Genomic DNA, 12,612 nt, shown 5'->3' on the forward strand with positions numbered 1-12,612 from the left:
CCAGAAATAATGGCAATTTTATGTACACATTCATACAAATAAAGATATGTATATATACAAAAGCATGTATATTTGTATATATATGTATATATAGAAGAGAGTGCTTTCGTGGCTGTTGGAAAACAGTGAGGCTGTCATCTTAACTTGCACGGGTGATCTTGGCAGTTACTTGGATTTTTAATTCACTTAGAAACGTAAAGTGCAAAAACTGTTTTACACAATTGCAAATTGAATATTGACTTGGGATGCAAGCTACAGAGACAAGGAAGATGTGCACAGTGAACTTTTAAATGCTTCAGCTTTGCGATGTGGTGTGCATAAACTTTGCTTAAGAGATCAGTTAAGCACTGCGACTTGGGATTCCCTTGTCATTTCAGTCCATAAGGAATAGGTTGATAGCACTTCAATTCTAAATAGGCTATCTGCTAACAAAGCATACTGCTGTGTCTGCATTCCATCTGCTTTAGCAGCTAAGAAGTGTAATAGAAGGTTAAAGTTATGGCCCCATGTTAAATATTGAACTTGAGTAAAATCTGTGTTCAGGTTCAATTTGTTGTTGACATTTCATAATGATGTGAACATATAATTTGATCACTAAAAAAGGAGGATTATACTGCATCATCATTTATATCTCCTGATATTTGACAACTCACAGATTTAATGTGTCCAAGGAGTATTAATGTTGATCTCTCCACAGAAGTGCTTCTTTCACTCACTGATTGTTTTTCTTCATAGGCACTTACCAGCCCAAGCAAGAGCTCTCCTGAGACTAATGAAAAATGATTCTGTAAGTTGTCTGGGACTCTAATCTTGCAGCATGAAAAGAAACTGGTGCTGCTTCACATGATAGATCCATCCGCAAAGATGCTACTGATGCAAATTAGTCAAAGACGTTTTCTGCTTTGTTCACAGAGAATTGACTTCAGTGCTGACTGGAAAATCATAACAGTGCATATTGGAAGCAATGATCTATGCAACTATTGCAAAGACCCTGTGAGTAACAGAACTGGTTGACAAAAACTATAGGGGCTCTGTGATGTCAGTGTAGAAATGCACAGATACTTAGAGCTTTCACAGTGGTGATAGTGAGTGTTCTAATAGAGCTGCTGTATGTGCTGATAAAGATCACTGCTGACAGTGCCTTGATATACAAACTGCTACTGGCAACCAAGTAAGATGGTTCCATTCTCTCGTTATGTTGGTTATGTTTATGTTATGATGGTTGGTTGTGTTATGTAATGATGGTTATGTTTACCCTGGTTTACTCCAGGGTAAAAACACTTCTTGTCTTCTCTTACCATGATAGAAGAGCCAATTTGGTAACTGCTCCACTGCTAGTAAAGCCTCATTATACATCCAAGAAAAAATAATATTGTTTTGAACTGCCGTCAATCCAATTCTGCAATGGCTGTCATCACCTCATAACTCATAGTGTAGGGCGATGCCAAGTATAGGTGAAGTATGTATAATGGAAGTTGCATTAAGGAACTTGTTGCTAATCAACATGCTGTATTTTAAACCCAAAATTTCACCAAGTCTTCCTATGTTTTACATTAACTGATAACTGGAAAGAAGCAAGAACTTGCTCTTGATCACAGGAGTATGGCGGAAAAGGAAGTGAATTGTTTTCCCAACCCAAATGTCGTGTGTCCTCATTTAACAATAATCTATTATCTCCTTCTTCTATCAGGATCACTACTCAGCTGTAAATTTCACCAGTAGAATTCAAGAAACTCTTGATATTCTGCATGAACAGGCAAGTACTGTGAAATTGTCCTGGCATTCTAGCCTGAGTTGGTGTGTAATTTAATGTTACTAGCTCTACTGATTTTTTTCTGGTCTGGTACCAAATGTGCTCGACTGATTTTCACAGAGGGTAATGCTTGTGTGTTATCTAAGACTACTGAGATGCTATCTGAAATGAGAGACAGTGATACTGAAATACGGTAGCAGAAAGAGTTCAACAGCTGAGTCAAAGTTTTGTGAGTGATTTTGTTGAGAAATATATATAGAGAAAGGGAAGGAGTGTTAAATGGCTGGACTTTGGGGATAAAATGAATGCACTGTGGGCTATGCATATAGTTCCTTCTAAGATGAAATCTGACTTTCCTTTCAGGTACCAAAAGCTCTAGTGAGCATAGTTGGAGTAATGGACATCCTCAGTATGAGACAGTTGTTTGTGGATACTCAAGTTCAGTGTCCCACTTACATGTCAGAGTAAGGCTTGTTTGACTTTTTTGTACTTGAATTTACTGTGATGATAAAGTTCTCATTCCATGCTTCTTTAATTGTATAGAAATACGTCCTAGCACAACAATCCTATGGACAATACATCCAGCGCTGACATGATCCTGCCCAGTGTAGCTTCCTTATCTTGGCTTTGACCTAAAAGGCTCATAAGTACATTCACTTCATTGGCTGCAAGTGTTTCAAGCAGCTTCTTAGTCTTTGACTGTAGAATAAAAGTAACATCAGACCAGTGTTGGTACAGTGGTACAAAGATGTTCCTTGATCAAATTTGAGTCTGGAGGACTGAGCAGCCTGTACCAAGCACTGATAAGGTTATTTATTTAGATAGCTGAGGCATATAAGGACTTCTGATGTTACGATTATATAAAATAAGGCACTTTGAGCTACTATTAAGAAGCAGAAGTTTTGGATTCCTGGGCTATGCATCACTTAAGAACAAATGTGTGAGGCTGATTAGGTTAACACTGGAGAGAACATGCCTATCCAGAGTTTACATCAGAGGTAGCAGAGCTTGCATTTGGTTGGGGCTGGAAAGTCCTAACTGCAATAGGATTTTATAGGGACCTGGGAAGGCTTAACAGGATTAGGGGTAAATTCAAGCTTGGTTGAAATGAAGTCTAAATTGTGTCATAATCAATATAAACTGTACTTACTTCAGTGTGCTTGGATTAAAGATACTGATACAGAACACCTTGAGATGGAGTTGAATTCCAAAAGTATTTAGATTTTCTAGCATTTTGAGGGAATGTGGTGTATTTGCGGAGTAGACAGATATCTCTTGTTTCAGAAGTTTTATTGCAGTGTATAATTACTTTCTTTGCTCACATTGATGCCTCAAAAAGATAACAGCTCAGAGGTAACGTATAACCAGTACATTTTAATGGTATCTTCTCTAGTCCCAGAGGGAATGGCATGCACCTGTTTCAGGATGCAGGGATGTAATGAATGGAACAAACTGGCTTTAGCACAGTGTGCAGTACAATTCATATGAGATGGTAAATAAGACTGAGGTTTGAAATTGCATGCGATGGCAAAGACAGAAAGATATTTCACAGATTCAAAAATGTACAAATGTCTTTGTTACTACCATGTCATGAGGAGGTTGGGTGACGAAGAACCACTTCTGCAATCTCATGTTTCTAACTCTCCTTGTTCTTGTTTTCTCCTCCAACTTCTCCACAGTTATCTGTGTAGTTGTGTTCTCACAGGAGAAGAAAACTCAGAAAACTTAACAATGGTGAGGGAAGCCATTAAAGCTTACCAGGTATGTTTATCAAGAATGGTGCAGTTACTTTGCTTCCAGTGGAGACGAATTCTTTGCTACCAAGCAAATGGTCTGTTTATAGCAAATCATAGCAATACTTTACCTAGGAGAGCTGTATGAGTTATGAAGAAGGTAATTTGATGTTATTCAGAACACCATATGATGAAAATTAGAAGCAATTCTTCAAAAAAACCCAACATTTTCTAATGCAGATGGATAGGTAGGAGTTCAGTCACCAAAATCCTGTTTCTCACAAACAACTGCAGTATTGTGTTCCATCCTTCTTAGCCACTTTTTCAATGGTTACCTTTAACCAGTGTCTCTGGTTATTTCAATTATCAAGTAAAAGCTTCTTCCTGATTCTTAGTTGTTGTGGGTTTTTTTCCTCAAAAATAAACTAAAAACAACGACAAAATAAAGCAAAAAACAAGAAAAATTGTTATGCACAAATGTTGATAGAATATTGCTTCCTGATTTTTGTTTTTTGCAGCTTGGTATTCAAACACTGGTGGAGTCTGGCAGATATGATACTCACGACAATTTTACAGTGGTCATCCAGACTTTCCTCCAAAATCCCAAGACTCCTCTTGATCAGGTATGGTATAAATGGGGACTTCAAAGAACTAAGTGTGGGCATCCAGCCTTAGAGACAGTATGCACAATGATTTCTGCTTGTCATGTGCTTTTCTTACTAGAACTTGTTGCCTTTTGGCCCAGTAGATTAGATTATCGGTTCTCTGTTTTACATATTGTGCTGTCAATATGAGTTGCTCTTTTGGAAAACAAATCAAAAGCTGAGTTGAGAGGTTGGTTTGTGTGTGTTCTCAAGGTATGTAAATATTTTTCTTTCTCAAAATATAACATGATTAATAAAATACAGAGATACTAAGTTACAATTCTTAAAGCAACCTTGCTGTGTTACTCACAGGAGACAACTTTTTGTGCCCTATAACTTCACTCTCTGTCTGAATCTGTAGAATAAGTTTACATACAGACTAGAGATAGTAGTAGATCTTTCCTATTATTTGCAACTATTTCAGCTCTTTGAGTAATCTCTGTAACCTCCCAGCAAACTATGAATCTGGAAGTGACCCAAACCTTCTCTGAAACTGAAACTCCACTTGCTGATTTTTAGATACAACTGTACTTAGTCATCTCACCTGGAACAAAATACAGGTGGGGCGAAATATTGAATAAGAATTGCACTGGTATTGTTGAACCAGTGTGATCCTGAAAATGTCAGCTATAGCTAGTGACCATTCTGAAAAATTGATTTACTGCTACAGACAAAGCTCTAACATTTGGAAAACTAGTTGAAAACTTCACAGGGGAAGGAAAAACAGGCTTTAATTTTTGATGAAGCTGGCTCCTGTGAAAACCCATCCTCAGGAGCTTTGGCACTAAGGTGAGAAACACGGAAGTAAGTGTAGAAGAAAAATACTTCTGAACATTTTTTTTTATAATCTCACAAGCATTAATTCAGATTTTAAGAAAGTTCAGGGTGTTGTTTTCTCTTATCTTACACAAAATATAGAAGTTTCTGAACCAAAAACTCTGCCTCTGAACTTGGCAAAAGATCAAATATAGGTTCAAATTTTGGTTGTAGCTTGCTCAAACACATTGAATCAAAACCTGGCCAAGTTTTGAGGAAAGACAGCAATGACCAAAAAGATGTTATTTCATGAGTTTATAATTAAACTTTTTCTTTTCTCAGTACTTACTGAAGCCAAGTTACTTAAATGTTCAAACTTCACTTCCTTAAGATGCTCCAGTATCTGTATTAAAGTAAAGGTGTGTTCATAAAGGAGTTTGTATTGTTATAGTTGGTCAGTTTGGCAGCCTTCTCTTGGGCACTTCTTGCTTTTCCCTCTTCTCAAGCTTGTAGAACTAACAGAATTGTGAGAAGGCAGATGGGTTCTTTCTGTTCCTATAGTACAGCATCCATAAATTACTCATTCACATGTAAGGATACTGCAGAGCATAATGGTGATTGGGTAGCCAAATGTGGTGATGTGCTGAGGAGGGGAACGCAGCTTTATCACAGAACCGAGAGAGACTAGGGATCAAACTCAAAACTGTGGTTTTGCTTCTTCCTTGTGGATCTGATATTGGATGTGCATAAGCATTTCTAGTTAAGCATTTTTGGTAGCTAGGGTGCCTGACAAAACATGCTGTTTATCACCAGCTACTAATGAGATTTTCTTCTTTGGAGTGGCAAGGACAAGTAGAATGCATCTCCTGTTATTGATTCTGATACAGCCTCAGCAATCCACAGTTGGAGCTTGGTGAATACTTCTGCACTTCAGTGTCCCTTATGCTTTCATCTGTAGGATGGGCATCCTGATATCTCCTACTTTGCACCTGACTGCTTCCATCCAAGCCAGAAGGGCCATTCTCAACTTGCCAAGGTTCTCTGGAATAGTATGGTAAGGTGACAAGCTCTGCCCACAATACAATCTTTAGCTTGGCCTGACTACCATTAAAATTTTGTAATGAAAGTTGCAATGAGGATCTGGGTAAGTCTGTAACTTGCTAATGGGTCTCCAGTGCTTGTTTGTTCTTTCCCAGTCAGATACTCCCACATATCTGCAGGGAAGGGAGAGGTGCCGTCAATCAGGCATTCCTGATTTAACCCAAGCAGCTTGAAGTTTATTTCACTCATTGTCATGAAAGTCAGGACACTATTTAATAAGGATGGTGTCTCTATGGTCTTAAATGAAAGACTACCAAATAAATAATTGTTAATGGTGTATGTCAATTCAAAATGGGTATCTTAAAAGTGTTTTAAATCCTTGTATTGTGAATGTATCACTCAGAAATAGTTTTAATTCAAATTAATTTACTACCGTTGGAAACAAATAAAATCTAGCAACAATGAGTTGTTTTTCTGATTGCTTAGGCAATCCCATTTAGTTAGCGTTGCAGTGCAGAACTAGCATTGCAGTCAGAAGTCTCAGATTCTGGTTGCTATCTTCTGTGTACTTCCAGGTAATGTCTTAGCAGCTAACAGGACTCTCTGCAATCATCAAGTAGTGCCTCTATTTAAATTTTGTTTAATCTTCTGCACACAAACAGTCTTTCGTTGGAGACGACATCATGCAGCTTAGCAATAAGAACAGAGGGATTCTTAGCGTCTCCTCTTGTATGCAAGAGAACAGAGTTTACAAGCTTGCCTTCTGGCAAAATTCCAAGGAACTCCATGTGCCTGCCAAAATCCTCCTGGAGTTTAAGCTGATCCAGCATAGCTTTCCACTTCGCATTTTAAACTTCTTCCTAGAGTTGCTGTTTTGTTACACAGTTGCCATGTTCCTTCTGAGTAGCATTTCAGCCTTGGGTAAACCGAGGTCAGTAAATGCAAGCACTTTTTTAAAAATATGAAAGTGGTGTTTAAATTCCTTTGATGAGAATTTTTATACAAATGTAAGATGAACTGAGGCAGTTACAATGGTGTGGGCTTTTTTGTTTTGTTTTGTTTTCCCTCCTAGTTGCAGCCTGTAGGCCAGAAAGCTGACTCATTTGACTTCTTGACTGACATTGTCCTCAGCTGCCCGACTCAGGTAAATATCCCTATGTCGTGAAAGCTGGGTATCAGGCAGCTGTATCTGTCTGTGCACCCCGCAGAGGGCAGGGATTTTGTATGTCTGGGGGGAGTTTGCTGAAGACTTTCCTTCTCTGCCGACCTATGAATGAGCAGACTTTCTTGCTATACCTTCTCTGGTATCCTTTTACTGTGCAGTGAGTACTGATAGACAGTGTGCTGATTTGTGTGTTTTAAGTTGTAGCAGAAAATATATATTTTTGAAGTACTTAGGCAGCTCAACAGCAAATGGAATATTCTGAATTAACTTTCCTGTTAGAATCAATGTGAGTTTCAGACACTGCAGTGGCTCTGAAAATCCCAGTATCTATTTTACTTTGAATTAGTGGAAAGCTGGTCTTGCTGACCTAGCCCCTAACAGGGATCCTTTAGGCACTTTGGACACTTCTGCCTTCATAAAACAAGCTGTTGAACTTATGGTATTGTTGCTGGGTATCAGCATGTGGAAATAACCCCTGCAGTCAGCAATAAATGACCCACTTTCTTCAGCAGTTTCAATGAAGAGACCAAAGAACTGAACAGACTGGGGAGCTGATTTGTACTATGAAGTCTGGAGACAGTCATTCAAGACATAAAGAACAATTCTGTCTATATTGCATCCACCCTGTTAGAAAGGGAAGATCTGGGGGTTGTTAATCAGCATGTTTCAAAAATCATTAGGTTTGGTTAAACTGGTTCTACTTCATTTTGCCCAGTAATTAAGTTAACCTAGGAACTTATTCAGTGCCAGATAATGTGGATTTTTATAATTCTTTCTGTAGTCCATCCCTACTCAAAGATGCTGCTGTTCAGACATAAGCACAGAGAAGTTTCATATCCTTTGCAAAGAATATATGGCCGTTGTTTTCAGAAATGGCAATCCTATTGTGATTTAAAACACTCAGAGATAGAGATGCCAGTATCTTTCCCTTCTCAGTTTTGAGGTAAAGAACAAGAAATAGTGGTACAAAGGAATTGAATAATCTGTTTCCAGGGAATCAATTGTATCCTGGACTGCATCGAAAGCAGTGTGACCAGCAGGACAAGGGCCTCTTTCCCTCTACTCTGCTCTCATGAGACCCACCTGTATTCAGCCCTGGTGCCTCCAATTCAGGAGAGGCACGGGCTTGTTGGAGTGAGCCCATAGGGGAGGCCATGAGGATGATCAGAGGGCTGGAGTACCTCTCCTATGGAGACAGGCTGAGGGAGCTGGGCTTCATCAGCCTAGAGAAGAGAAGGCTCTGAGCAGACCTCATTGTGGCCTTTCATTACATAGCGGGACCTACTGGGAGGATAGAGAGGGTCTCTTCATCAGGAAATGTAGTGATGGGACAAAGAGTAATGTGGTTTTCTGTTTGTGTTTTTTTGTTGCTTTTTTTTTTTTTTTTTTTTTAACAAAAAGAGACTAGATTTAGATTAAGTATTAGGAAGAAACTCTTTATTCAGTGGGTGATGAGTTCCTTGCACAGGCTGCTCAGAGAAGCTGTGGATGCCCATGCCTGGAGGTCTTCAAGGCCAGTTTGGATGAAGCTCTGGGTGTCATGACCCAGTGGGTGGCAGCCCTGCCAACAGCAGAGAGTTGGAACTAGATGGTCTTTCTGGTCCCTTCCAACCAGGTCTTCCTATGATTCTATGATTTTGCCTTCTGTATGACTAAAGAGGATAGTAAATGAATTGAAATTGGACACTCACAAATTCCATTTATTGTTTTTACTATTTCTGAGTATGGTTTTAGACTCTTACTATATCTGGAAGTGATCCCATGAAAACAACAGGTGAGACAGACTGCAAAGGCCCAAAAAGCCAAGGAAAACTATTTGCATCAAGGCAAATTAGAGTAGGATAAAACCCTGGAAAGAAAAGATGAGAGGATATTTTAATTGTTTAAATATGCTTTCTGATTTTAGTGCTTCGTTAGACCTCTTTGTGGAAATAATTGCTCTGGAATTGCTCTTACTTGAGATAACTACGTATCTCTGCGAAGATTTTTAGTCTATACAATGTGCCTGTCTTCCTTAATGCATGTTGCATTAGGAGAGGATGAAAATAACAATGCAATTTGTACAGTTTCTCTAGGAGGGAGGAGTGATTCATACAGTAGTCAGTTTTTATTACTCTCTGCTGACATGGGAAGATATGTCCAGGTTTCTCCAGACTTTGCAACAATGTCTTTCAAATGGACTAACAGATAATAAAGTCTAAGTAATTTGCGGAAGGCTTAAGAAAGGAGAAAGTTGAACTGCTAACCAGGATCTGACACATACATCATTTTTACCATAAGAGACTAAAGAGGAAATATTGCTTCTGAATTTTAAGATATGGAAAACAGTTTCGAAATCCAGATCCTCATTTTGCTGGTTAGACAGCTACAACTTTGGTGATATCATGTCTTGACATAACTTGATATGATGTGTGACACATAATTATTGCCTAATTTCTCTAACTTTAAATTCTTCCTTGTCACAGAATAACTCCTTCCTGAGTACAAATAAAAATAGCAACAACACAAATTCTCCTGTGCTTCCCACCAGTGAGCCAACACAGGTAACTGTTGCTTCTTTTGCTGCATTTTAGACAAGCTGTTCGCACATCCTTCTGAGGTTATAAATGTGATAACCTATCACCAATTTTCAGACAGAAAAGTCTAACTTGCACTGCATTGTTTCTTGTGTAAAAAATGTTAAACACTTCTTGTCCTGAAAGCCAGACAAAATGAATTGTATCAGGTGCAATTTCTACAGTAAGTCACTTGGAGTGCATCCTTAACTTGTATTGCAAGTACCTCACAACAGGGGGAAGAGAATTTAGGATGCTGAATCCCCAGATGATCTAAGGAAGGTTTATATGTTCTTGAGCCTCTGTATTTCCATGTCCTCATGTAGATTTAACCTGCAGAGGGCAGTCATATTTATTTACTGCGTATGTTGCCAGCTGCACAGGATGTGATGGAGATCTGTTCTCAAAGGGATTTACTTTTCGTAATGAATGAGCAACTACCATAGCAAACTACAGATTAAGCAAACTTTGTGTTGGACTTGAAGAAATGGGGCAGAAACTTGCTTTTGACAAATGGCTGCAGGCATGCAAGGAATGCTCAGCTTTGATAATGTAGCTATGATTAGAGACAGCAGTCAGTCGGCCATGTACTTGGACATACTGGGGGGGTTCTTGTGCCTGTCTAAATTATGAAAATCTTCCCGTGCCTTGAGGGTTACAAACAGAAACGGCTAATATTGTTTCAGCAAGCCATAGTTTGCAATGTTGAAATGGGATTTTTAATCTGTAGAGCTGGTTATATACTTTTAATGGCAATCGTACTTACTGAATCTCAACTGCAATAAGTTCTGAAGTGATAAAGTGAAGGAAAGAAATAGCAGAAAGAGTGTATGAACATCTTCCTGTTTCACCTGAAAATAAGCCCAGCTTTCTTTTCTAGCTTTTGGAGGCAGCCTTTGACTAGATGGTTGGTAGTAGAGCCTATTACACTGTTATGTAGGAGAACAGACAAATTTGTCTCAATATTAAAATACTAACTGTACTTTCTGAAGACCACTGGCCTATGTTCATTTATTTACTGAAGGATAGGATTGTGCACTTATAGTAATAATTCAGGTTGGAAGGGGATCCTCAGGGCATCCCTGTACAACCTGCTGCTCCAAGTAAGGTCAGGTCTGAGGTCAGAGTAAGCAGATATCATTACAACAATTACAGATTTTCAAGCATGAAGATGCCACCTCCTCAGTCACAGATGAAATCTCCAGACTGTGGAAAGGGCAAAAGGGCAAACAAGTATCTATTTATGGAACTCTGTCACAAATAATTTTTCTAGATTATATGTCTTACTTTGGCAAAATGGTGTATTTTGGCTAGAAAACTTCCCCAGAAATGATTTAATGTTTGGACAGCATTCCACAAAGGGGAGGAAGGACTCTGATCTTAAAGGTCTTTTCTAACTTTAATAGTGTTTTCTAACTTTAATGACTATGACTGTTGAGCTACACAGCACCAAACTAGTATCTATTTTAAATTTGATCTTGTTCTTCACCATACAATTAAACCATGTGTGTTTTCCATGTTTCTTCTAACGAAAAGGTGACACAGTTGTATGAACTGTCATTTCAGAATTGGGGCAGTGACCTGTCATGTTCTGAAAAGGCTCCATCCAGTCACGTCCCAACATCAGGTGAGGATGGACTCATCATCTAAAATCCTGAACAGGAAGGATATACATCACCTTGTGTTTTTAAATCTTGAAACTGCAAGTTCTAGATAGAATGAAAATGGTAAAAACTGATGTATTTAACTGCAAAATAGAAAAATCCATCCTGCCACAGACAGCAAGTTCTACAATGCAGCAGGCGGATAAATGCAATCCCATTTACCATGTACATATTATCTTATATAGCAATGTGGCAGATTAAAGATGTCTAGGTAAGCAAGTTTGACCTACCTTGCCTTATCAGTAGCATAGTAGCAGTGCTGTGCATAACTGGAAGGCACTGTGGGCAGAATTGATCTATGACCCAAACCTTAAAAATGAATCCTGAACATATCTAATCTTTCCTTCCTTTTTTTTTCTTAAGGTGACACTTGAATAGTTGCTTAAGGTTCGTTTATTCCCTTGTTTGTCGAGTACACTATTGCAAACAACTGGCAAGAAGTTATATATTTTGCCTGACAGGCATATAGAACTTGACACTCATTCTCCTTAAAAGTCTGTAAAAATAACATCAGGTTGAAACCAAAGACTTGGACCTTCATTCCAATAAATAGCATTTTATGTCAGTTATCAATTAATATGTTCTTTTTATTATTCCTACTCCTTTTTAGTACATGAGCTACAGCCTGCTGACATCAAAGTCATTGGAGCATTGGGAGATTCACTGACTGTAAGTACTGCTATGTTTCCAGGTTTAAAATGAGAAGAGTAAATGTTGATTTCTACCTCTATGTGGTTATGTCAGTCATCATCAGATAGAAAGCAAACTGTTTTGTCTGGCAAAGAAAAGCTCATCTACTACTCATGTCCCTTTGCAAAGAAGTAGCCTGAAGGGATATGAGTGACACTGGCACTGACAATTGAGTAATCTAGTAATGAATAATTCAGTCAGAACAGAAATTGGATCACATTCTCTATTGCACACAATTTGTTCAAGTGTTTTAGAAAGGGAAATGTCTGCCTGATAGTATTTTCTGAAATAAGAAAAATCAATTGCCATTTTACATACAATGGCAGGTCTCGATGAAATTTCCTAGAGAAATAACTGATTACAGACCAAAGTGTTTCTCACATAAGATAATTCTGTCTCTTCAGTATATCAGAAGTTTGCTCTCAGATATTGTTTCCTGGGTTAATTTTAATTTTTAGTTAGAACTATGATGTATTGTATGTACCAAGAAATGCAAACTGAAATGTCTCAGAAAAGCAGGGCCCAAAAAATAATAACAGGGAATATTGCTGATCTGTGCTGAAGTTTTCTGAGAATGAATTCTAGAATTGCATGGCACTACAGAATTGTTC

General features: G+C 38.4%; 1 protein-coding gene across 1 annotated transcript in view; it reads left to right on the forward strand.

Annotated features, from left to right (window-relative positions):
• PLB1 (phospholipase B1) overlaps positions 1-12,612 on the forward strand; it is a 98,902-nt gene that overhangs the window by 66,587 nt on the left and 19,703 nt on the right. The window contains exons 36-46 of the mRNA XM_048935732.1: positions 736-787; positions 913-993; positions 1,691-1,756; positions 2,117-2,217; positions 3,433-3,514; positions 4,005-4,109; positions 5,845-5,940; positions 7,000-7,071; positions 9,558-9,635; positions 11,214-11,274; positions 11,922-11,980. Coding sequence (XP_048791689.1) covers positions 736-787; positions 913-993; positions 1,691-1,756; positions 2,117-2,217; positions 3,433-3,514; positions 4,005-4,109; positions 5,845-5,940; positions 7,000-7,071; positions 9,558-9,635; positions 11,214-11,274; positions 11,922-11,980 — 853 coding nt within the window. The remainder of the gene's footprint in view (positions 1-735; positions 788-912; positions 994-1,690; positions 1,757-2,116; positions 2,218-3,432; positions 3,515-4,004; positions 4,110-5,844; positions 5,941-6,999; positions 7,072-9,557; positions 9,636-11,213; positions 11,275-11,921; positions 11,981-12,612) is intronic.

This window comes from Lagopus muta, chromosome 2 (assembly GCF_023343835.1).
Source record: "Lagopus muta isolate bLagMut1 chromosome 2, bLagMut1 primary, whole genome shotgun sequence".
Taxonomy (NCBI): Eukaryota; Metazoa; Chordata; class Aves; order Galliformes; family Phasianidae; genus Lagopus; species Lagopus muta.